Source organism: Antrostomus carolinensis, unplaced genomic scaffold, assembly GCF_000700745.2.
Source record: "Antrostomus carolinensis isolate BGI_N321 unplaced genomic scaffold, ASM70074v2 scaffold16006, whole genome shotgun sequence".
Classification (NCBI taxonomy): domain Eukaryota; kingdom Metazoa; phylum Chordata; class Aves; order Caprimulgiformes; family Caprimulgidae; genus Antrostomus; species Antrostomus carolinensis.
Window position 1 is genome coordinate 9,704 of NW_010324135.1, and position 25,888 is coordinate 35,591.

The 25,888-nt window shown below is 42.0% G+C and overlaps 1 protein-coding gene across 1 annotated transcript in view; it reads left to right on the forward strand.

The window, feature by feature from the left end:
* Positions 1 to 4,284: 4,284 nt before the first annotated feature.
* SCAI (suppressor of cancer cell invasion) overlaps positions 4,285 to 25,888 on the forward strand; it is a 24,205-nt gene continuing 2,601 nt past the window's right edge. Inside the window, exons 1-14 of the mRNA XM_010170830.2 lie at positions 4,285 to 4,412; positions 10,009 to 10,104; positions 10,731 to 10,817; positions 11,358 to 11,456; positions 12,344 to 12,440; positions 13,162 to 13,260; positions 13,944 to 14,096; positions 14,971 to 15,072; positions 15,275 to 15,376; positions 16,761 to 16,839; positions 18,977 to 19,076; positions 19,551 to 19,632; positions 24,481 to 24,553; positions 25,862 to 25,888. The exon at positions 25,862 to 25,888 is cut by the window's right edge and continues 138 nt beyond it. Of these exons, the coding sequence (XP_010169132.1) occupies positions 4,306 to 4,412; positions 10,009 to 10,104; positions 10,731 to 10,817; positions 11,358 to 11,456; positions 12,344 to 12,440; positions 13,162 to 13,260; positions 13,944 to 14,096; positions 14,971 to 15,072; positions 15,275 to 15,376; positions 16,761 to 16,839; positions 18,977 to 19,076; positions 19,551 to 19,632; positions 24,481 to 24,553; positions 25,862 to 25,888 (1,303 nt within the window). The 5' untranslated portion in view covers positions 4,285 to 4,305. The remainder of the gene's footprint in view (positions 4,413 to 10,008; positions 10,105 to 10,730; positions 10,818 to 11,357; positions 11,457 to 12,343; positions 12,441 to 13,161; positions 13,261 to 13,943; positions 14,097 to 14,970; positions 15,073 to 15,274; positions 15,377 to 16,760; positions 16,840 to 18,976; positions 19,077 to 19,550; positions 19,633 to 24,480; positions 24,554 to 25,861) is intronic.

The window sequence follows — 25,888 nt, forward strand, 5'->3', positions numbered from 1 at the left end:
ACTTATTTTAACAATCTTTTAAACCAGTGTTTTAATGTCTCCTTTTGCAGACTCTGGACATAATTTTTTTTAACATTTACTACTTGAAAAAAAAAAATTGTCATGCAAAACAGCCCAACAGTTTATTTTGCATGAAAGAAAGCAAAAAGCATCAAACATGAGAACAAAAAAAACCCCAAATAGGTGATATTTCTGGTCTAGCTGGGCTGTCAAAACTGCCAAGGGAGAATTGTCTGTTTGCAGAAGAGCAGCACAGATCTGTGGGGTTACTTGTAGGATCAAAGAGAAGGAGAGGTCCAGGTTGGGGATGTGCTCCTGTTTGCATTTTATTTCTGTTTTTCCTTTGGAGCTCAGCAGCCCCTGAGGAAAGGGCGACGTCGGTAGCGATATTCCTCCCTTTGCTGTGCCCACTTGCTGCTTCTATGAATAATTCTTCCTCCTCTCTGTGGTGCTGCTGCATTACACCAGTCTCAGTGCAGGGGAGACCTCCTCCTTCCCCAGCTGCTTGTGGTAGTGGTTCTTTCCTTGTACAGCACCAAATACCACCCCCTCCAGAGCATGATAAACCAAAACCAGTGCATGAGATAACCAGTTTTATTTTCCTTCTCTGTCAGCTGGAAAAGCAAACTTCACCTTTCATTTAACAGCTCCTCTTGTCCTTTTTCTTTCCATCTTCCCATCTTTCCTTCATATCCAAGCATGTGCTGGGGCCGACTGAAACCAAGCTTTAAATTGCAGCAGTGCCTGTCTCGCCTCTGGAACCAAAATGCTTCTTGGAATTTGAGCTCTGTAGGAGAATTACCTTCTGGCAGCTTTGCTAAAGGTGTCTCACAGGGGGAAACTGTCGTGTTTATGATGACTGTGCTTAATTCTTCACTGCTTTTATTTGTTTCCTGGTTGAACCCCTAATTTCTTTTCCCCCATTATTTTTTTTCCTAGAAGGAAAAGGCTTTTTTGGCCCGTTATGTGATTCAATCTGAATATTTTTAGAATGTATTTTCTTTATGGTGTTACTTTATAATCACCATGAAGATAATTTTGACATGTAGTGAGTAAGAAACCAGTCGGTTCTCAGCAGGACTCATGCTTACTTTTAACGTGTGACCTTTAAGGATTTTCAGGAGGACTTTCCACTATAGTGTGTAGACACACTGGATAGTTGAGAAGTGCTCCTGTTTCCTGGATGCAATATGTGGCAGAGCCTTTCATTGTCCTGCCAGAGAGTAAAACTTGGTCTCATCCATCGTCACTGTCACGTCAGAGCTGATTATTTGGAGCATACTCGTTGTGTCATCCCCAGAGGTGTTATGTCTGTTGCGTCTTTTCTGTCCCACAGGCAATTGTGCTTGGGTCTTCAGGTCATCAAGAAGAGAGAGTTTCATAATTGTGTGGGTAACTAAGGTTTCATTTCATTCTACTTTTCCCTGTGATTTAGTTGTTTTATTATAAAATAACCCAGACACAAAGAGGGCATATTGAGGCTTCCTTGTTTAATTTATTATGTACTAAAGAAACAGCTTTTCATAAGCACCCAGAGTCTTCTCCAGTCGTTCTTCTGTCTTAGGTAAAGTGCCTTCTGGTTACCTCCCTCCTTCTAAAAGTGTCAGTAGAAAATAAGATTGATTTTTGCATCTGTTTTGCTGTTTAGGTGCTTAAGGTTGAGGGAGAGGAACGCCATCAAAATATTTGACAAACAATGAAGTTAGGCTAAGCATGTCTGAAAAGTGGCAGGTATAAATTTTCCCATTTCTCACCATCTTCACACTGCTGGTTGTGCCCTGGGACACCGAGAGCATCCTGTGTTTGTGATGGTCATCATCTGCTGACATAATCTATAATAGAGGGCTAATAATATGCAGTGGAACTGTTGCATTTTTCAACACAATCTAGTTTTTATTCTAGTTTTTTCTCTCCAAGTTCATGTGACATGCAGCTGTATCAGAAGCTGTTCCCTCTGCTCTCAGCAGTTTGTTTCCACGAGCAGAAAAGGTGCTTTTGCCCTCTGCTTCTGTGAGAGCTCCAAAGCCCCGTGCCCACAGCTGTACCAGGGAGCTGACCATGCAGATATTCCCCAATGTTTTATTTTCAGTTTGATAATCTCTCTTCCTTTACTTCCCCTCCTTTTCTTTTCTCAGTTCTTCTAACTTTCCACAAACTAGTATTGTGCTACATATTTAGGAGCTGGCTTGAATATTTTCAAATACACCTTAAATGGTGTATATTGGAGTGGCTATTTGAAAATACACCTTAACTGTCCATAATCTGAAAGAGGTTTTTCCTCCTTTCTTTGCAACAAGTATTTTTCCTGCCTCCTGGTACCTTTTGGATGGGCAGGCAGTGAATTTTCTAGCATGTCTTTTATTGATTGCAGAAATATTCCTCTTCACAGCAGGTCTGGCAGATTCCCTCACCCTGAGAACCGCAGCTGATTTTAGCTGCCTGTGCCGGGGCTCACACAGATCCGGTTGCCCAGTGTCAGCAGCGGTTGGGGTAGTTGGCTAGTACAACTTCAGGGTGGCTTAAACTAAAATGGACCATAGCGTGAAATTAAAGGAGTGATATACAGACTGTATGAACCACACTTTGCAATTTAAGGAAGAGCCTCAATTTTTGAAAACGTGTCTGTAGCTGCTCTGGAGTGCCTGGTCCGCCACAGCGCAGCGCTGCAGAACCCCAGGGCCTCGCCGCAGGATCTAGGTCACCCTTGCTGCAGAGCACAGAGGATCTGGGGTATTGTCCCATTTCCTGAAATGCCTGAATCACCTCCTGGCTGCTTCTGACATCTGTTTGGTTTTTTTTTTTAGCTCTCACTGTTCACTTTGATTTCATGTGTTGGTGCTCTAAGTGCCACAGTGCTTCACAATATTCATGTCCTGCTTGCTAGGCTCACGCCAACAGCCTCTGACATCTGCTTGGCACGTTCCGAGCTCTCTTATTCTGTCTGGCACCCATATTGCAGTTACCTGACAGAAGCAGATGCTTCCTACCTTTCCTGGAACTCTTCAACAAGTGGTTTGTGCAGCGCACTCCACGTCCTCGCTCTGTTGCTCGTGTCAACCCCGAGTGAACGTGCGCTGCATCCTGCCTGAGCTGGGGAACGTGAAACTGCTCGGTTGGCAGGACACGCTCGCTCACTTATCCCCCAAAACTGTGTGAAACTGCCCGTTTCTTCTGCATTTGGTGGGCATTAAATGTTTGTTCAGGAAAGTATTTCTAAAGTCTGGCTGGTTATTGTGAAGGCTTCTGCTGACAATTGATGAAGGATGCTCCTGGGTACGTTCCAAAGCCCGTAAGGAGATTGCTTTGCCATTTCCTGGCTTGAACTGGGACTGGTCGGTAATTATTTATGCAAATAGCATCCAAACAGAGCTTCTGCATAAATGGAAACTTGTTGCTTAACAAAAGTGCTTCCCAGAACTGGTAGAGAAGTGGCTGAAAGTAAAAGCTCTGCATTTGCCCAGTTAGAGGTGTTTTTATCTTGCACTCAGGTCCTGGCAGCCATTTTCAGAGGAGCATGCTTTGTTGCTGCTGCTGCTGTGAAATCTGTAGCTCACCTTTCAATGAAGGTTTTAAAAGCCACTCTGCCTTTATAGGCTTTTATATTCCCTTATTTACTCGATGCTAGGATTATCTACATTATATTTTAGGGTTTTTTGTTCGGGTGATTACTGTACAAGATGCCATTTTGCTCAGATGAACAGTAAAAATAGATCTGCAGGTATAGTTGTGGGCAGTGCAAGCCATGGAATTAAACAGTCGTGAGGAAGTAGAGAGGAAGCAGGGTATTTTTTTTAGCATTCTGTCTCAAATGCCTATGTTTTAGCAGAGGAACTAGTGAGCTGCAGTTTTCAGCAGTTACAGAAGAAAATGAAATGTAAACAGAACTGAGGCTAGTTTCTCTAAATACAGCTGCAGGATAAACACCTCTGCAGAAAGGCAAATTTTCCTTTGTCCAGGTATGAAACCCAAGTGCTGTTTGTGTTACAGTCCTTTTGTTGGCAGTTTTGTGTTTGTCAATACAGTCCCCAGAGTTATTTTATTTTATGACTCTCGTACCACTTTTAGTTTTAATTTTGCTCTGTTAACTAGTGCATTGTGCAATAATTAGTCCCATGCTTTGATTCTCGGCTGTTATTTTTAATGAGTCTTGAGAAGAGTGACCTGTGGGAAATTGCATGCTCTGTGTTACCATCCCCATGGAACTGTGCATGCATCTAATCTGGATGAGTTCATCATAGCCTCAATTTTTTTGAGTAATATGGCTATTTTCTTCTTCATAGGACTGAGTTTGCCCTAAAAGAAATCATGTCATCAGGAGGAGCTGAAGATGATATTCCTCAAGCAGAGAGGAAAACAGTGACAGACTTTTGCTACTTGTTGGATAAATCTAAGCAGCTATTCAATGGCTTAAGGTTAGTGTGTTTGTGGCAGCATTCCTTCAGGAAAGCATCGGAACATACACGTTAGTGTGAGGGATGCTGAAGTCAGTTGTACAACAAACATTTCAAACTCAAACCCAGTAAGTTTGCTTAGGAGAGAACAACGTGCACCTACACACAGGTAGTTTTGGAGCATGTCTGTAGGAGCAGAGGTTCACACATTGCTTCTGAGGCAGCGGGGAAGGACACGTGAGAAAGGTGAGCTGAATCTCTCAGTGGTGTCAGTTAACAGTAAGCAGGAAGTGGAAAACTCCATGAAATTGATAGAATTTGTACTGAAATGTTGTGTATGAAGCACACAATTAAGGACAACTCAAGAGCATGGAAGTCTAAAACCCCACAGTCTCTGTACTAAAAAAATAAAAGGGATGAGGTGTGGCCTAGGTGGGTGGAAAGCAGGGGAGGGAATATTTTTGGGAAGAAATTCAGGAAGTGCTAAACAGAAACATCCAAACCATAGCCCGTATGTGTCTGGTGAAACAAATGCTTAATGTGAACTGTGGAGGGAGGTGAAATCTGCATTTATCTCCAAAACACCTGCAATAACATGTAGAAAGTCTAGCTGTTTTGTCAGCAACAATAAGAAGGGGGATAAGAGTAAGGGGAGTTCAAGGAAAACAGTTCACCTTTGGACAGTGATGTAGGCATCCTGTTGATGTTAATAAATGCTGAGTTAAAGATTATGTATTGGAGAGCTGGTTTATTTCTAGGCTTTGCTGCAGAGTCTCTTAAGCAACGTGGTTTTTAGCTCATATCTTGTTGGCAGTTCAGCCTCTTACTGGTCTCTGAGTAATACTGTATGTTTGGGCCCATACAGCTTGCTGTTACTCAAACACAGATGGTTAGCAAAGATGTTTTTAATTCCTTCGCCCCCCACCCCCCGTTATTGATAATCCTTTCATGTGCTGTAGAATTTGATTACCAAAGCCAAAATAAACAGTTTGTGCTCCAAAATCTGAATGGTAGATGGGCAGTAGAGACAAGAAGTTCTTGGTGGTCACATTCAACACCCCGTGAAACACACTCGAAAGTAAAAGGACTGAGATCTTGAGGCCAGGATTTCCAGGACCATGTGTGCCATTACACTGGATTGGTTTCTGCTACAGCTTGCTTGAAATTTTGGCCTGAGTCACTGAAAAACACAAATTAATACTCTGGATGCGTGATGCTCGAGCTCACATCAGAGATGGCAGAGTACCTGCAGCCATCCTGTCTTTTCCTTTGGACACGGAGAGAGCTAGTACCTGTATCAGATTTCCAGATAAGCCATGTAGTTTCCATGTGTACTTTGCCAAAAAGAGGCCTTTTTATCCAGTTAGATTAAAAGAAAATGGAAAATACCTTCGGATGAAGTTTAGGCAATAACAATAGAGAGGTGGGCTTCAGTTTCCAGCTCTGCTGTGTGAAAAGAAGGACGTGGTGGAATGGGAGCCTCTGCCCGTGCTGTGACGTGACACAATTAACCTCATTGCTTCTTGCACTCAACCTCACCACCATTTCACTTCTAAGGCCTGTGATTCCCGTGAGCCTAATGACTGGATAAAGCAGCATGAGAATTTTCAGGTATCATCTCCTCTGTTAGTGCTTGTTCTTTTCTGGGCAGTTCACCTGGAAATGACTTGGCAAGTATCCTCGTTCTTAGTCCAGTCGCTCGCTTTTCCCTCTAGCGTAATAAATGCATTTGATGCATGCCTGCCTTCTGTTTTGAAGATGATGATGATGGCCTTTGCTGATGTGTTTTACCTCATCCTCTCGTGCCTACCGTGTTTCATGGAAAAGAAGTGATGGGGGAGGGAGAGGAGAGCAATTATTTCCTTCCTGAAGCCTCCTCTGGGTACTTCAGCTACAGGGAACTCAGCCTATAGCTGCATTGGCAGCTGCTTAGCTGTTGCTGCTGCCAAAAATGCAGGGGCTCAGCCTGCCACGTCTTTGTTTCAGTAGCATTTCCTTCCTCTCTTCCCAATCCACATGCCAAATACAGCGTTTGAGGAAAGCATACGATGATCTGACAAGGTTGCTGCTCCAAGTATGCCTCATGCTCACACTACCAGTGGTACCATCCTTCTGTGGCCACGCCTGCTAGAATCACTCAGAGGGGAGATTGTCTCTCTAGTGTCTCTACTCTCTTTCTGAATGCCCTGAGCTATCAGTTAGGAACAACTGTTCATGAAGTGTGTTCCACTTGCTTTCTTCTCTCCTTTCCCTGTTCCCACTTGCTTTTTACTTGGAAAAAGGCTGGAAAGAGGGGACCATGTTAGGAAGCAGTTTTTCATGGTGTACTGTCATCAGTTAATATTTTCTTTTTGATGTTAAAAAGTGCTTAAATGTGTTCAGTATCACCAAGAAGCCTGAAACTTTAAGAAAATAAAAGCTTTTCTGCATATATCATAGTTTCCCAGATTATAACTGCTGCTCATTGTGCAGGCTGAAAGAATCGTGACTGCTGTCCTTTCATGGAAAGAGGTGATAGTATTTAACCACTTATTTTGTAGGCTTCTAGTAAGATGCAAGTTGAACCTCTTAGTTTTCTTCTATGATGATGATTTAGAAACAACAGGACCCTGTTAGCTTCAGGTACTGCCGCAGGCTGTACCCTGTCTGGTACTGGGAAGAGACTGGCTGGCTTCTGGCACAGGTTGCATCAGTGAGGCGAGTTCCTGGGAGGGCTGCTGGTGTGCTGACTGTCTCTGTGGGTTGTTAGAGGCGATGGGGAAGCTGTGCCACTGCTGCTGAGGTTCTGGGAATAGAAGCCTGTAATTACTACAAGCCTATGAACATAAAAGCAAGTTGTCTTTTTTTTTTTATCACCTGTCAAAACTGTGAATGCATTTAAAGCTCCGAATGTTTCACTTGCAGTTATTGTAACCTTCCTTTTTGAAGTGTACTGCTGAGTCTCTAGGACTTGCTCAACATCTTTTAAGTCTCTGGAAGTTGTCCCGGTGTCACAGCTTCCATGTGGTGCCGGCCAAACAAACCTCAGCACCTTTAATTGTTTTTTAGCCAGTGTTATCTGGCTTCTGCCAACAGCGTGGCTGAAATGAATTACGAGCACATAAGTAGTGCTGGTCTTTGCTGAGACTATACAGCAAGAATTGGATAAAATTCTGGGCTATCTGTGGAATTTATCCACCAGCCACTTGGAGCGTGGCAAGGGAACCAGTCTTCTGTGCCCGATGTGAGAAACCCATCCTCTTAGAACATCTGTGGTTTGTGTCTTCATGTCCAATTAGGAATGGTTTAAAAGCCAATAAATTGGAAACAGTCTCTGCTCGTTGTTGGAGGCTATTGTAATGAAGTGTGCAACTGTCTTCCTGCTCTGGATAGAACTGTCCTGAATCAAAGCATCTCCATTCCTTCCTCCCCATCTGGATTGCTTCTTGCTGTCACTTCATCCCTACTGTACAGCTCATCGTGATCAGTAACAGCATGAGCGAGGCCCCTGCCGCTGCCTGTTCTGTACCCAGCCAGCATCCTCAGCCAGGCACACCTTGGACGAAGAGGGGGCTGGTGCCTTTCTCCCCATATTGCTCTAGTATCCTTCTGTAGGTCTGGAAGCAGCAAAATCTCTTGCTGTAATGTAGGTCTTTTCCTCTCAAGTTGGGTTCATAACTGCTTCTGGATCATACATTCCCTGTCTCCATCAGTGGGAGGAGCTGTGTTAATAATCCACTCTGATCAACTGAGTCTCTAGTATTCTTTTGGGTTATTTTGCACCAAATAATTCAGGTCCTCTGGTCCCATTTAAAAAACCTGCTCCCTCTGTCCTCTTTTGCTTACGCATCCGTTTTCTCCCAGTAGAATTCTTGATTCACGGGAGCAGCATGTGCATGATGTTCAGAACACAAACCAGTAAATGATGGCAGCAATGGCAGCTCTTGTCTGCAAAAAATCTGTGGAGAAACCATGGTAATGTATTGTCATAAATGAAGTTTTATTACAGCCATGTCAGGATACTGTCAAGAGAACAAGTGGTGCTGTCTGTTTCCATGGAGATCTTTCCTGTTCCCTGGGGAGCCGGGGAATCGCGTGGCATTGTGCAGCTATGCCAGCTGCAATTAGGCGAGCACGCTGCTTGAGGAATATGCGTGTGGACACCCAGCAGTGGCCAAACACGAGTACAGAGGCTGTTTAAAATCCCACTTATTTGCATATATTCCACATGGATGCGGTGCAGTGAGTTGAGCCAGGTTCTATAAACACTTCAGCTCGTGCAGAGTGGAGGGAGTGCTAGAGGTGTGCGAGGGGAGGTGGTGGGTGAGGTGTAAGGAGTGTGGTAGCTCACTGATGAGAGCTCTACGCAGGAGCACGATCAGCAAACAGTTACCTGCTCATTTCCTAATTGGTGCTCATAACTGTTTGAAAGAGGAAGAGTATGTTTCCTTTTTCCCTCAGGTTTAGACTTTTGCTCAAAGGTCCTAAGCAACTTGGCCTAGAAAACCCAATTTACTACTGGTAGGGTTCTTTGAGTCAACTTGCTAATTCAGTCATTCCTTAAGTTAGTGCCAGGCAACTTTGATTTTATTTTATTTTTTTTAATGAGCAATTTTGATGCTGTTTTTTATTTGTATTCACTTTTTTTTTTCCCCCTAATATTGAAAGTTCTGGATGTGCTAATTAAATTGAACGCTACCTGTTGCTCTATCAAAGCCTGCAGTATTTCTTAGGCATGTATTTGGACAGTTTCTTACCTTCTTTTGTTTAGCTAAAATGCTTACATCTGTTACACCAACAGAAAGTGGTGAATCATTTGTTGCAGTAAATGCTTTAAAGTTGCAAGTGTTTGTGTCGAGCTGTACTTGGATGAAGATGTTGGTGCCCTGAAGTGTGTGTTTATACTTCTGTCTACCCCTCGCTATGCCAAAGTCTGTTCCAAGATGTTGAGCAGCCCATTGTGAGTTTGAGGGGATTTTTTAAATTTTATTTTAAGTAAAGAAAAACATGTAAGTCTTTTTTCTTTTTCTTTTTCTTTTTTCTTTTCTCTTTTCAGTAAAATCCTGCCCAGATTCCTTGGCATCTTTGTAGAATAGCAGCAGCAAGTACTGGAATGGTTTTCCAGGCTGGTTGGAGTCAGAGCTGATAACAGATTCGTGTTACGTGTAGTAACTAAGCTAGGTCCCTTCAAGCTGTGTGGGAAGTACAGTTGGCTGATGAGCAAAGGAATATTAATTTCCTTTTCTACCTAGGGTGCTGTTACAGCAATTACAGCTAGCAGAAATGCACCAGCACACTGCTCTGGAACTCTTTCTTACGAGCCCCCTTTAAGTATTGAAAGGTGCAATAAGGTCTCCCTGGAACCTTCTCTTCTCCAGGCTGAACAGCCCCAGCTCTCCCAGCATTTCCTCACAGTAGAGCTGTTCCATCCCTCTCTGATCACTCCTGTGGCCTCCTCTGGACCCACTCCAGCAGGTCCATGTCTTGGTCTGAGGGTTCTGGGTGCGGGCAGAGTTATAAAGCATTCCAAGTCAATTCAGACCAAAGCCATTCTGACATTGACCCAAGTACGCTGCTGTCGTGCTGGGCTGACTGGAATCTACACCCTAACTCTGTGTTTGTCATTTGTCTGTTGCAGGGATTTACCTCAGTATGGGCAGAAACAGTGGCAATCCTATTTTGGGCGAACATTTGATGTTTACACCAAACTCTGGAAGTTTCAGCAGCAGCATCGGTAAGGGGATGTTTGTGGGCAGACGTGTGCTGTGGATTTAAGCACAGCTTTAATCTCCGGTATGCCTAGGGGCCCCGGTTCAGATTGAGATTTCACTGTGTTATTCAAGCATGAAGGGAAGGAATAGTTACTTCCTGGAGTGCTCACAGTCTAATGAATTAAAAAGTTGCAGTTTTCAGTGTGACTCCTTTAACAAAACCTTTTGCTCTACTTGAATGCATGTTGCTTTCGTATATTGCCAAGGAGAAGCTGGGATGATGGGTTCTGCAGTGCAGAAACCCATCTGGAACGGTGTGAAGCATCTTGCTGCAGCGTGGGCTCTGATCTTTCACACCTTGCATTGGCTGCATAGTCTGAGTGTTCTCCTGGGAAGCTGTGACCTTTTGTTGTATGTATTTTGTGCGACACACTTATGTCTGGCTCTCGGAAGTTTATGCCACATAAATGGTCCTTGTTCTGATGTGTACGTGCAGCGCTGTTGGCTCTTTGAGGACTGCTACTGGGAATGCCAGACCAGTAGCAAAAGCTGAAATTTGCCCTAAAATGGCTCTTTGTTCTTGTCTGGTGTGATGTTCTAAGAAGTTCTGGAATGCCTTTTAATCTTTCTTTTCTCTCTTGCGAAATAGACAAGTATTGGACAATCGGTATGGGTTGAAGCGGTGGCAAATTGGGGAAATTGCTTCCAAGATTGGGCAGCTCTATTACCATTATTAGTAAGTAAGCACAGAAAAGGATTCAGTAGGGGACTGCAGTGTTAGTGGCAGCTCCGTACCAAATATCTGGATGCTCAGTCAGGAGAAATGAATGTATCAGTTGAGTCATGATGCCTGTTTCTGAATGAGAAGGCCTTGGGGACTGCATGGGGGTGCTGCAGAGAAAGGCACCTGTGAGCCCAATACCATAGTGCTGGTCACATTGATACTGTCTAAGGACTTACCTCCTATCTCAGAAGTGTCTCAGAGTCTTCCATGTGTGCTGCTAAAGTGAGATTTACAAATTTGGGAGCTATATGTTCCTTTAGACTTCTGAATTAACCTGTACAAGATGGGCAGATTTGATTATCTGAAATGGAATCCAAGCTCTGAAATCTGTCTTCCCAGCGGGCACAAAGAATGAGGGTCTGGCTTTCATATGATGTTACTTGAGGAGGGAGTTTTGCCATTGAGGCACAAGATGATTGAGGGGGCAGGAAGGGAGGGTTTGGCCTGGATTTCCATCTGAAGCAGCGAGCTAATCTGATTCTTCCTCTGCAGCTTGCGCACTTCAGAAACCAGCTATCTCAACGAAGCTTTCTCCTTCTATTCAGCAATTAGGCAGAGGTCATACTACTCCCAAGTCAACAAGGAAGACAGGTATGCCTGAATGAATGCCCTCATTTGTTTTCAAGACTAGAATGGTGTACAAATAGCTGTAAACTGTGGGAGAATAACTGGGATAAAATCGGTGTTGTTGAAGGAAGTTTCTTTTAATCCTCCTGCCATGATTAAAAATCTCAGTGTAAATAAGAGCTTTGCTGTATGACTGGAGGAATATTCTGTCAAGTCCTCATCATCAAGATAAATGCAGAAGATTAGTTAGGGAGTTTCCTGCCAAGCATTCATGGACTTAAACTGCTTACATGTCTCTAGTCTTGCTGATGTCTTTTAGTGCCACAAAAAGATGAAAGTTGCCCTGCTCTGTTCTGATATCTGTTGACCCTGTTATCGTCGCTCTTAAAAGTCTCTCAATTTCAGTCTGAGTGCTTGAGCTGTTTCAGACAAGGTAGGATTGACCAAGCATGTTTCTAGATGCTGTCAGAAGATTTTTAGAAATGGATGAGTAATTATGGGCTATGCTGACTTGCACATCTTTAAGTTGTCCCAGGTGAGTGAACTGTGAGCCAGCTGTGATTATCATGTGGCGCAGGGGGGTGAGACAGTGCCCATGAACTGTCAAAAGATTTGAAGAGCCAGCAATTATATCTGATGCCCATGCCTGTTCTGCTGTAAGGAGACTGTGGGGAAGGGGGGAGGCTGTGGCTTTCTTGATGTATATTTTATGTCCCTGTGCTCAATTTTAAATAAACCTTTAAGCAGCCAGGTAGCTATTGATCTCCACATGAATTCACTTAGAACTCTTAATCTGTGGCGTGTTCAGCCTTGCTCTGATCTTAAACTCCTCCTCTCCCTTACCCCCATTGCCTACCTATGTTCTATTTTAGTCTCAAATTTGGCTGTGGTGTTTTTGTTGTTGTGTTTAGGCCTGAATTAGTGGTTAAGAAGCTGCGTTACTATGCAAGGTTTATAGTGGTTTGTCTCTTGCTCAACAAAATGGATGTTGTAAAGGACCTTGTAAAGGTATGTTAAAGTGAGGATAAAGGTGCTCGAGGGGTGGGAGGTTCCAATGTAGTGTGAATATCTTTTGTGAATTGGACACTTAATAATGACACTTTCAACTCAAATTATTTCTTGGCCTGGTTTGAACACCAAGTAAAAATATTCCAGTAGCTGCAGCCTGGATAGGGAGGTGCCCTTTAACTACAACAAAGGGACAGCAGAAGCTTCCCAAACCCCTCTAACAACCTTGCTGCAAGCAGCTTCTGCTATTGACAGTTTTGTGGAGGTTGCATTACTGTCTGTGTCGAAGCTGACTTGAGCTGCTAGCTTAGCTTAGCAGCAGCTAAAAAGCCACACTATTCACTTTCTCATTGTATTTCGAGTTACTTGTAAGCTGGAATTTGAGTCCCTGGTATCCCCAGCTTATGGTAATAACCAGTGACGTAGCTGGATGTGAGTGGCATAGTTATACTTAACTCCAGATATTCTTTGCATTTGGACCTACTTAAAAGCCACTTTGCATTGCCAAAACCCAGGGTAATATTGGCATTCTGTCTCCTGAAAGAGCGCGTTTTGGCTGGCATGTTAGTCAGAAATGTGCTGCATATGTTCTCAAGAATTTATTTTTAAAATTATTTTTCTTAAAGGCCAGCCCAGCTAACTGAATTGTGAAGTTACTGACTGCCTGTTAAGCTCTCGGTTTAAGAAGTGACTATGTCTGTCTTTGAACTTTTTACACCAGGAGCTCTCAGATGAAATTGAAGACTACACTCATCGTTTTAATACTGAAGATCAGGTGGAGTGGAACCTGGTTCTTCAGGAAGTGGCAGCATTTATCGAGGTGAGAATACCATTCCCTTTTAGTTTAAGAATAAAGTTTCCTGACTTGTTCACCCAAGTGTCCTGTATCACCATCTCTACGTGGTAAGCAGGTGTGCTACGTGCAGAGACAGTATTCCTGTCCCATTTAATCATTAAAATTATTTTTCTTTTATTCTGTCAAATGAGACAGTGTTCTGCTTTCCTCCTTTTATATAAGATATCACTATGTAACATGAGTATTTATTTAAATACTGCCAGCATGGATGGCAATTTGCTCATCTCCTTTGCTATTTATTTCTAGGAAGGGAAGGTGAACTAAAATAGTGCAGGATTCTTCTGTGTGGTAGGAAAGTTTAGTTTATTCTGCGTGGATTTGTAAGGTTGTTGATGCCATTTGGTTCCTCAGGTACAGAAAAGCTGAAGCAGAGTTTGTGTCGTTTGAGGAAGTTTGTTTTTCTGTTTACTGTACCTCCATGTGCTTGTACCATGTATTTGCTTGCAGTCCCTAAGAGCTGTTGCTTTTCCAGGTGGCAAGGCATTACTCTGTAGCCTGCACGCAAATATATATATATATATCAAATTAATTTAAAAAATCTCAGTTATGAAATGTTTACTGTAAGTGACAAGACCTTTGGACTCGTCTCTGACTGCAAATGTGTACGTGTTCTTGAATTCCTGATTTATTCTGGTTGCTTTTTTTAGGCAGACCCTGTCATGGTTTTAAATGATGACAACACCATTGTAATCACCTCTAACAGGCTTTCTGAAACAGGAGCTCCGTTGCTAGAGCAGGGAATGATAGTGGGACAGCTTGCTCTTGCAGATGCACTGATTATTGGGAACTGCAACAACCAGGTAAAAGAAATTCTGGGGACCTGGGTTTGTATCTTTGGAGTTCAGAGTCCTTCCCCCTGTGACATCCCTTCTGATCATTAAAAGATGGCTAGATGAAGTGCTTGGGGATATGGTTTAGTAGTGGACAGGTATGGTTGGACTCGATGATCTCAGAGGTCTTTTCCAACCAGGAGATTCTGTGATTGTATGAATAGTAGAGGCGAACATTAAAATATTTTGATTGTGATGTTTGCAGTGGCAGCAAGAAGAAGAGGCTCTCAGAAATAAGAAATATTCATCATGTCAATTAAGTAGCTAGAATTGGTTTTCACGTGCTGGATTTTCACAACATTCAAGCATGAGAGTCCTCTGGGATATGTCTAGAAAAAGCTTGACTTAGGCTTTCACGTGCCATACTCCACCTTGTTGCAACTTCAGTTGCAACAGCAAGGGGACTTCAAAAGACATCATTAAAGATGATGTTTTTTACATGATGATGATGACAGTGAAGTTTTACAGACTTCATGACCTCTCTTGAGTCTTTTTTCAGGTAAGCAAGGGAGTTGTATCTTAACTACAGTTTGATTTTGCCTTAATTCATAGTACATAGCAGTTTCAGCACTTGATGTGTAAACAACCTCAGAAAAGTGTGTAGTTTGTGAAGTAGGGGTCTGCACTACAGTGACCTGGCCTGGTAGATCAGTACTAAATAGACTTTGTCCCCCATGAGTTCTTCTAAAAGTCGTTCACAGGTCTTTAGAGATTCAAAGATTACACTGACAGATCCCTGAGAGACAGAAAGTCTGTCTGGTATGCAGTTGAATCTTACCTGAATAATTCCAAAGAAATACTGTTTAATCTGTACCTGGCAGAATAAACTTTGACTCTCTTGCAGGTCAAGTTCAGTGAATTAACAATCGATATGTTCCGAATGCTACAAGCACTTGAAAGGGAACCAATGAATTTAGCATCACAAATGAACAAACCTGGGATGCAGGTGAGTTCCATTTCAGTGACAAGCTTGGCAACAGATGTTAACTCGTATTTTGTTTGTTTTGTTTTACATGATATACTCTTTCAGTATTGTCACTGTGCAGAGCAGGTTAGTAAAGCTGGTGTAACTCTTACTAGAGGTTAGTGAAGAGTAGCTCAGACCTGTGGGCTTTGATCCAAGTAATGTCGTCTGTTTTTTTTAACAGGAGTCGACGGAGAAACCAGCCCGGCGGGAAAACCCCCATAAATATCTACTTTATAAACCAACCTTTAGCCAGCTATATACATTTTTAGCAGCATCATTTAAGGTTTGTGAAATTGATGAATTTATTTGTAATAAAAAAATATCCGGAATGGTATGGGACACTGAATAAAATGTGGTTGAGATAGTCTTTTATACTTCAAATATATACTGTGGGAAGCCTTAAGCAGTATGATGGAATGTGATAGTAGCATATGATTTAATCTTATCCAGTGATTTCATTTGTGTGTGTGCTGGTACATACACATATACACAGACATTTATATTTACATATACAGATATATATATATATATAAAGTGTTCCTATATACATTTTATCTATTTCCTATATAGATATTATAGGAAATATTTCTTGAGATCAGAGATCTGGAGAAGATAAAAACCTTAGAGTGTTCTTCTACTTCGTGTTGTGCCAAACACAATCCAAAATCAGGGAAGTGTGTCGAGAAACTGTTGCTCTGGAGCACTGTATCCCTGGCAGGTCTCCAGTTCTGTCTCCCATTTGAATTGTATCTCTCTCCTGCACGTGCTATATTTTTATCTGCCTGTCTTATTTTGTTACCCACTGCTCTCTTACATGTAGGTAATCTAGACATTTGTAGACTTTTTAAATACAGTTGCTGTGCTTGTTTTAATTTAACAAAGTTGCTGGGCTCATTATGCTTAATTATGACTGTACAAGCCAGCAATTTAGGATTTAGTAGTAAAACCAGAATAGGAATCCTATAAAGAAACAAGTTTCAGTTTGTTTCAAGAAACAACTGTAAAGAAACCTCTGGTGAGGTGAAGGAAGTGCATCCTTGCTCCTTAGAATTTTGGGTGTCTGCATGGGCAGCCTTTTGCAGAAATGGAAAGCATCTGTCTCCTCCTGCAGACAGCCCATTAGAAAGGTGTAAAGCAGATTTCTTTCACAGGTCTATACAGAAACCTGCATGTGTTGTGCTTGTTGTCCAGCTGAGAAGGGTCAGGGGGAAGAGGCAGATGTTGCAAACTCTGGGGTATTTGGAAACAAAGAACTTCCCTTGGATCCTGAATTGTTTGGCAGTTTAGGGTCTGCATAGATCTCAGCAGCTTTTGGTTTCCGTATTTTGGAATGCCTCAGGTCTGATTAGATAGTAAAGAGAGTCTATGTGGAAGCAGATGCTTTTTTAGTGCTGCTTGAACCTCTAATATCAGCCTAGAGGTCTGTGTGGGGAAAAAAAAGTATGAACCCATCATCAGTTTACATTTTTGTCTGCGTACTCATGTATTTGAGGGGATGTATGTGATGGGGAAGGGTGTGTACACATACGAAGAACAGAGTGAAGGGGAGCTAGAAGTGGGAGTTGCACAATCTTAAATGACACTGTAGTTATGAAGGTGTTGATTGAATATTAAAATAAACTGATACATTTCTTCCCGTGCTACTCTTCTCTGTATTTGAATTTCAGGAGCTGCCTGCAAACAGTGTGCTGCTGATTTACTTGTCTGCCACGGGCGTGTTTCCCTCAGGTCGTTCGGATAGTGAAGGTACAATAAAGGAATGCTCCCTGTCATGAACAGGGCTTGAATTCGCTTTATGTTCCAGGACAAGTGACCAAGAAAGATGTCACAAAGCTCCTTTTAAAAGACAAGTCAATTTTATTCTCCTGTCTACTTAGTAAGATAGCCTTTTTTTCCACAAACAATAGTTAATTCCCTGTGTTTTAGTTAGAGTGCATTAACCTGAGACCGTTTCAAAGGACATACTTCAGATACGTCAAAAACTGGGTATTAAAAGCTTCACCAATTTTGAAGAGCACATGGCTCAGTTGATGCATCAGTGCAAAGTTAATAAAATGGCCAAATGGCACTTTGTGGTTCTTTCCAATCTCCAGTGCTACGAGAACGTGCAGTCAGGAGATGGGTGGCAAACGGGCTGAAGCATCTGCGAGGACTGTTGTATTTGCACGCTTGTTAACCTGACAATTCAAGCCCTTCTCATGATTTTTGACAATTCCCTTCACCTCATCCTCCTGTTTTTTTGCAACCTAGCAGAATATTTGGATGCAGCTGCAATCTAAAAGCTGAAAACTGCTTGGCTGAAGTAAACACAGTCAAAAGATCTGTTAATATAATTTAAAGAGAAAAAACAAAAAGTTATTAACATCCTAAATATTGTACACACCTCATCTGTTTGAGACTTGCATTCCTTTATAAGATGCATGCCTTGTCCGTCCCGATGCATGATTTATAGAGCTCTCAAAATGTTAAAGGAAAGAAAAAAAAAGTCCCTGTCAGCTTTGGATTGTGGCAGTGATTTTTTTTTTTTAAAGTGCTTTTAACATTTTACATTTTGCTGCAACTTGGTGATAGGTTCTAATGAAACCGTGTTCTTTAAAGCCTGTGTTACGTCCACTTGGCTGCATGGATTGTTTCAGCTGAATACCTTCCTGTAGAGGCATCCAGGCCCCCTCATCTGAAGAGCTGCATAGTCAGACTTCAGTTCTCATTAAATTAATCCCATTACCACTGCATTCTTTTAATAAGGTAGCGTAGCCTGCACAGACCACAAAGTTCTACCTTATTAAAAGGGAGAGCAGCTGCAAGTTGCACTGTTTGTTGCCTGTAAGCCATTTGTGTTTGACAGATCACATCAGACATTTGTAATGGTGCTAAATTAACGTGTGTTCTGTTCCTAATTTTGTATTCCCAAAGCTTCCCTTTAAAAAGGAAAAGTGTCTTATAGATCCAAACCTGAAAAAATGGCATTTGGTGGCCAAATCTGAGTCAACCAACTCTGCAAATGTATAACAGAATGAGGAAATCCTAATGCTTTATTCTACTAACTTTAGTGACATTTCATACCCATCCCAATGGCACAGATATTCCCTGCTGTCTCTAGCGCATTTTTTGGTGCAGGATTTGATATTTTTATAGCTGTTACTTTCACCTTTGCCCTCCATCAAACAGTTAGGCGGATAGCTCAGTGCTGCCAACTGAGCAGGATATTACTTTAGCTTACCTTAGGAACATATGTCCAGGCTGTGTGCATTTAAAAATTATCAATTCTGCATTTGAAATCTTAAAAAAATAAACCTTTGCTGCAGATTTGAAATCTAGTTAAAACTGTTTTGTCCTTTCTAGGAGTATTGAAAGCATATTCATTCTCTGGGCTCTCTCTTCTCCCCTTTGCAGAGTTATAACTGCAGATGATAGTATGATATCTGGTCTGAGAGGCTACAGGGGTTTTTGATTGATGCAGCCTTATTTTTCCAATCGAATTCTGAATCTAGAATATGCTCATATAGTAACTTTACAAAGGTATTGATTTTCCAGTATGAAATGTGTAATGGGTTTTAATCTTTTTGCTGGGTAGTGTAGCAAGAGCCAATATTTGGATCTTTTGTATTCTGTTTATGGATAAATAGTGAATAAATAAATTAGAAGTTATGAAGTTGCATTGCTTGCTTCTATCTGATAGGTGCTGAAACCACTAACAATGCATAAAACTGAATATGTAGTTAAAGTCGACACATTTCCCCATCCCCTCCTTACAGCTGCAGTGGTTCAGATTCACTCAGTTATCTGGGATTTGTGGTTGCTTCCTGCCTTTCATATAATTGTTAAATCCATATGGAAGGTGAGTTGCTTCTGCTCATTTTCATTTTCTTTTTGCCATGTGTAGGTCCGTATGATTTTGGTGGCGTTCTGACAAATAGTAACCGGGACATTATAAATGGGGATGCTATCCACAAGCGAAACCAGTCGTACAAGGAGATGCACTGGTGAGTTCCATGAGTGTGACAGCTGCAAATTCAGAAGAATTTGTCTTTAATAGAGAAAAATGCATTAAAGTCTCTTGAGTTCAAACTCTTCGGTGCAGGACATCATAAGGTAGACTGGCTTGAAGCTGAACAGTTACAAGTGAATATGCAACTCTAAATGATGATTTGAACACTGAAAAAGTATTGCTGTGACTTAACATAAATTCTTTATTACTGGAAAACTTCAAATTAATGGTGGATGACTTCTCAAGAAGATAAACATCTGTTATTGTTAAAGAACTAACGAGTCCAGTAGCCCATGTTCTAGAGAATACCAGACTAGTTTTGCAGTTCCTCTCTGAGGATGAATCTGAGGACTGGGGTGTGGGGAATCTGCTTGCTTTTTATCTGGACACGGGCAGCTGAGAAACTTGTGCCGTGTCACAGCTCTGCAGCAATTCTAGAGCTCTGTGAAGCGTCCCTTTCTCTTTTCAGCCTTCACCCTGGAGATCTCTACCCTTTCACAAGGAAGCCCCTGTTTATCATTGTGGACTCCTCAAACAGCGTCGCCTACAAGGTAAGGCTCTTGGAGGCAGCTGCTTGTGTGATAGGATGCAGTGTCAACCCTTAGTTAGCTTACACTTTTAACAGGTGATTTTTTTAAACAGTTTGTATTCAGTCTTTCTTTTCTTTTGAGGTTGTGCATGCTAGTCAGGATCTGATCCTATGAATAGGAACAAGAAGGAGAAGCACATGAACAGCCGCTCATTGGAAAGTAATAAATCCTCCTGGAGGGAAAAAAGGTTCAAGATTTCCAAGGTCTCTGGTGGGAGGTTTATTTTTGTTATATACCAAAGACAAATCTTGGTGTGTGTGTGCGTGGGGGAGGGAGATAACTAATCTGCCTTTTTTTTTTCCAGTCATCCAACACTCAGTTGCTTTTAAGCAACGGAAAGGAGTCAAAGCATTGAGCCTGATCTTATAAAACACAGGGTGTCTGTGTCTGAAAAGTATCTGAACCAAGGAAATAACAAGACTCAAATTAGCTTCCAGTGTTACTGTAGAGTGGTATATGCTTGGACAATGAGCCCCCTTCCTAGGGTGCTGTGGACTTGCAGTAGAGTTGCTCCCTGCCAGATCACCTCTGGGAACCGGCCATCGGGTAATACAGAAGCAGGCGTTTTCAGTCTCAGTCTCCAGCTGCATTTGGATGGCGTGACGACATGTATTTAATTCATGAATGGGATATTAAGAATGTGCTATATCTGGGGAAAGTGCCACTTCCTTATGTCTTCCTTTTTATAGCTCCATTATGTGCAGTGAGGAAAGTGAACGTTCACAGCTGTGTTTCAGAGGAGGAACAGGGACGTCTAGTGGCCAGAGGAACTTGTTCCTTGTTCAGTAGCCTCCGTCTGTGTCATTTGTTTGCCAACGGGAGGTACTAAATCAGTGATCAGTGTGATTCAGAATAGTTCTGTATTGAGCCAGGGAGCTTTTACCTGACAGTCTTAATAATGATCTGGCCTCTCTAGGGTTTGGGGTTTGTTATATTGTAATGCATTTCAAAGGGCTTTTAAAATACGACTGTGTTTGACTTCAGCACACTAGATTTCAGTGCAAATCTGCTTTTTATTAAATTCCTTCCCCCATTTAAAGGAAGGGAAACACAATTAGAATGATTTACTTGTCTTTCTGAGAAAATGATGATTTGTTAGAGACTTATTTTCCTCTGCTCTTTCCTGACATTCATTCCAGTACATCAACGAGGGGGTTTGGTTTTGTTTCAGGGGAAAAAGTGTGGCTTGGGTTTAGTTTTTTGTTTTGGTTTGGTTTTTTAACCCCTTCCTCTCTAGTAGAATTGCCGAAAGATGTCAAGTAGGTCAGCTCTGCAAGGGAGAGTAAGGGATTCCTGGTGATCCTTAATTCAAATACAGCTCTGGACATACCAGAGTTCTGTGGACACCTTAGAGCACAAGATCTTTTTGAGGTGATGGGTTCCCACATGTAGATTTGTAGCTCTTTTGTGACTAACAGTTGAGTTTTTACAGTAGAATTTGCTTTTTGTATTACATTTAAATTCACTTATTGAATTTTCTTCAGATTTTGTGGGCACACAGTAAGCAAAAACTGTAACCTCCATTTAGTTTCTTTTCCCTGCTCTGCAGTGAACTGACAACCAAAATAAAATAGGCCAGTGCTCCATCTCTTAAGCACACAGAGCAGCTGGTGTGAGAGAAGTCCAACTCTGCCTCTATGTAAGGAGTATAGAAATGTGAGTTTTGGAAGTATTTCAGGACTGGAGTGTGGAAGTGGCTGCATGGAGCTCTGACCCAGATCGGAATCGTGTGAGCACGATTGTGGGAAATCTAAAAAGAGAAAGAAGGAAGAAAAAGAAAGAGTGCGAACCCCTACTTAAAAAAATAGGTTTGGTGTTTGAGAGCTCACATCCGACTTGACAGTCTCTTGCCATTGAACCTGGGCAGATAGGTGCGTGGGGATGGGTTTAGGTGGTTTGTTTTCAGCTGGAGGCAGATGGCAGAGCTCTCAATCTCGGTATTTTCTAGTCCTTCTGAATTCCTGTCTGTGTCACTGTGTGCGCGCTGACACGCTCGGTTCCTTGTCACCAGAGTATCCTGACAGTGCTGTCCTGTGACTGTCCTCTGGTTGTCTTGTGAGGTGCTTTGCAGACTCGGGCATGGGCACAAACAAAGAGATTCTGTGCAATTGTGTGAGAAGTTGAAGTCTGTGTAGGGACTTTTTTCCCCACGGCTGCCCTGATCTTTTCTGATAGGACAGTAGCTATCCTGACATTTAAATGTCACTGCGAGCAGCGCTGGCAGGAACAGCAACTGCTCACACATCTTTTCCTACAGCCTGTTTCTGCCCTCCTGCACGCGTTTGCATCCTCTCCCTCTCTCTAGAGAGCTTAAATGGTGATGACTGAAAGTAAGTCCTGCCAGGAAGTGACTTGCCAGTTTGTCAAATCAGCGGCACTTGAACAGCTTCCTCCTCTATATATTTAGCTGAAAGTGGAAGATAACTGCAGAGCAAGCATATCTACATAAAGCCATGGATTTTTTTTTAACACTTCCATTTAAATATAGATGGCTGTGTTCTTGAAGTATATGTGGATGAAACAGGATTTTTAAATCAGTATCTTCTTCTTGGAGCTGTGGTTATCTAAGATTATGGGCAAATGCAAAGTCTTAAAAAAAACCAAACCCAAACTGGCCAGTAAGAATGCAAGGCCTTTGTTAGTGCTGTGGTATAAATACTCAGCTTAGTAAAGCTGAGATGTGCAGTGGCTTCTTTTGGAGATGATGGGTAGTTCTTTTTTGGAGAGAGATGTATATGACGCGCGTTTCAAAAAGCAGCTTCTGTTGGAAAACTTGAATACTGAAGGAAAAAAAGAGTCAGTTTTGAAACAGAAATGTGTTTTACCCTTTTTGGAGTTTTCCATGCACTGAAAGGTAGTGTGTTCCTTATCCAGAGCTGCTACCAACATCCAGACTGCAGGGCAGGTTTTTCTGGTGTACCTTATGGTCCTCTGCTCCAAGCCATGGCTGTAACGTGCTCCTCTTCCTTTGCTGCTCGTACACCCACAGTGCTTTTCTGTGGAAATCAGGATTGGAGGTGGTGGTGAGTGAATCCTGGTGTTGGCTTGGGCTATGGCAGCCCAAGAGCTGAGACAGGTACCTGGAAGCTTCAGAGTCTTCTCCTCCCGGATCTGTAGTTTAGATGTAGTGACTGGCACGAGCAGCTGCCTTCCAAAGAGCCTGTTGTGTGTTAAACCGTGTAGTTTCTCCCCTTTGCAGGACTTGCTAGCTATGTTGACTTAACCTCTGCTGGGACAGAGTCCAAACTGATCTCAGACCCTGTCCGTGAGTAACACCATTCCTAAGCTGTACGAGTGCCCCTTGGTTTTGCGTTACAGCTGCAGGCAGCGTTTAACTGCGTTGTGATTCTCACTGGTGCAGCGAGTGGGGAGTCTGCTTTGGTCCCTGGCTGGTGTCACAAGGTGGAATTCAACACGTGGATCTGCTGGTGAATACTGAGCACACACGTTACCTGGGAATGTGTAACCTGCTGGTGTGTACTCAGTTCAAACTGGCACTGTCTGGGGTGACTTCTGGAGTTTTAAATGTTTCTTGTTAGCGCAGTGTTACTAATTACTGGATTGGCCTCCAGTGACTGCCTGCGTGGTAGTAGTCTTTGTTTCTTCCATAGAGACCAAACCTTAGTATCTAGTGTTATAAATCTCTCTTGGGCTCTTAATGAAATAAAGGTTTTTAGGACTAGTCAGCACTCTGTCAGATATGGAAAATGTTTGATTTTGATTAGACTAGATTAATGTCTTTAGTATTTAGCAGACTTTGATTAAATTAATTCAGTGAAACTAAATCAATTGAAATATACTGCCTAGAAGGGCAAGTTCCATTTGAATTAAGCAGAAGCCAGAAGGAAGTAAGAAAAGAGCTTTTTGATGATTCTATACAAGCAAATTCTTCTGGTAATGTAGGCTTTACATTCGTAACCTGCCAATTTTAAGAATATATTCTGCAGAAATGTGTGTTGCACTCATGCTGTGGTTGGAATGTGTGCTCTGGTAGGATGCAGACATGATCAATTCCATTTTCTGGGGCTTTGCAAGACTTCAGTTTTAAGAAAGCTGTTGTGGTGAGATGTATGACAGCTAATGAGCTTGTGTAAATGAATTTTTTTTTTTTCTTTCTTGGTGATCATCATTACCAATCAGTATACCTACCAGACAGATACACAGTAGGACTGTTACTAGGTAAATGTTGGACAAAGGTGTCATCTGAGGTTTCTGGAGACATTCTTGTGCAGCAGGACACTTAGGCAATATTTAAAGTGCTGGTGGAACGTACGTGAAAGGAGTACTGTCAATGAGGGTTCAGTGTAGCAGATGTTAAGGTTATGACATACTTGCTTTGAAAGAAACTTATTTTAAAACTTTTCTCCACTGGGTTCTTCTGTTTCATCAGAAATAGTTCTTCCTGCTAGAAAAAGAAGAGGAAATAAATCACTTTGACTGGATAGTTCAGTTGATGTTGAGGAAAGATGTTAGATCTGTTTTGAACTGACAGCCAACAGCTTTCCTTCTTATTGCAGGACATGTTTTGTTTCCAGTCATATATTCCTCCTGAAAGCCATATTTCTGTTCAGTTAGTGTCTGCTGTCATTAGCAGTGAAATGAGAACATTCTAGTTCCTTTCAGATGTAGTGGGTAATAGTTCTGTGCTGTGATCTAGAAGTCAACTTGCTGACCTTACTGCTGATGCTGAACTGTGTGACGGGCATTAGTGTGTTCTCTGTCATTAATAGTCTTTGTACCCTTAACCTGATGAATATTCAAAAGCAAGCAAAGTGACCATCAATACTTCAAAATTCTTATCTGTTACAGAATTTCACGAACTTATTTGGACAACCACTGGTGTGCTTGCTTTCTCCAACAGCGTATCCAAAAGCATTACAAGGTATGTGTGGTATTACAAGTTGCAGTTGCATCATGTATCTATCCCAGACAAATATAACTTAGATTCTTCAGGGAATTACAGCTTTTCATCACTATGTAATCCCTAAATCAAATTAATGATTCCTGAAGTAGTATGATAAAGTTTAGTTACTGTTTATGGCAAATAATTTATCCTAACTATGATTATATTTTTACAGATAGCTTCATCAAGTGCCAGGAGGCAAAGTCTCTCCTATGTGGAGACTCAGAAAATTGCCAGCTCAGTGCTAGGATGATGATGATGATGATTTTTAGCACTTTGGGTAGCTTTATTAGTCCCAGAAAGTGAGCAGAGTCAGTTAAGGTCTCAGCTTTTAAATGTAGAGTAGAATTTTCTCAGATCTTGTTCTGATTTTGGGGGGTAAGGTAAGGAAAACCTTTGGCTTCAGAAGCCTTGAGAAGGTGCCTTTATAGTAGGAACAGGCAATGAAATGTTGTATTCTTCAGTCCTTGTGCCTACTGAAAATATTAAATCATGCCACACTTTCTCATTGAAATTTGCTGTGTTAAGCTTATTATCCATCACAGACAAGTACAGAGGTCTAGCTTAAGCCACGCAGAGTGGTGTTAGGGTAGGATCTTGAGAGAATGTGCAACCAGTGGAAGCTTCTCATTTGTTTTGAAACTATTCCTGCTATTTAGCTGAAACTTAGTAGAAAATAATTTTGGTTTTGTTTTTTTTTTTTAATGGAATAAGAATGTCCATGTTTAATAGTTTTCTTTAGGTAATTGGTAAGGTCTGTTGGTTGTTTCAATTAATGACTTCTCCATTCAAGTTATAGAATCAGAGAATGGTTTGGATTGGAAGGGACCTTAAAGCTCATCCAGTCCCAACCCCCCTGCCATCAGCAGGGACACCTTCCACTAGACCAGGTTGCTCAAAGCCTCATCCGACCTGGCCTTCAACACTTCCAGGGAGGGGGCATCTACAACTTCCTTGGGCAACCTGTTCCAGTGTCTGACCACCCTCACAGTGACGTTGTGTGCTCAAAATGAAGACATAGGCCTCCCAGAATTCATGAGAAAATCTCATTTCTCTTGGTGTTCATGCACATCTCCAGTAAGCCTTTATTGCTAGTCATTGCATCATCTTGAGAACAGATCTGCCACGAGAGGAGAGGAGATGTAGCTCACACAAAGGAGTAGTTCCTCTGTTGCAGAATTTAGGGGGTGAGCGACTCCATTCTGTGGCAGGGACAGCTTTTCTGTTTCCTGTGCCAAATGTATCTTTGTCTACTGATTTATTTTTATTTGTTATTTTTTTTTTTAGATCAGTCTCAGCGGGGTAGCCTCTTCC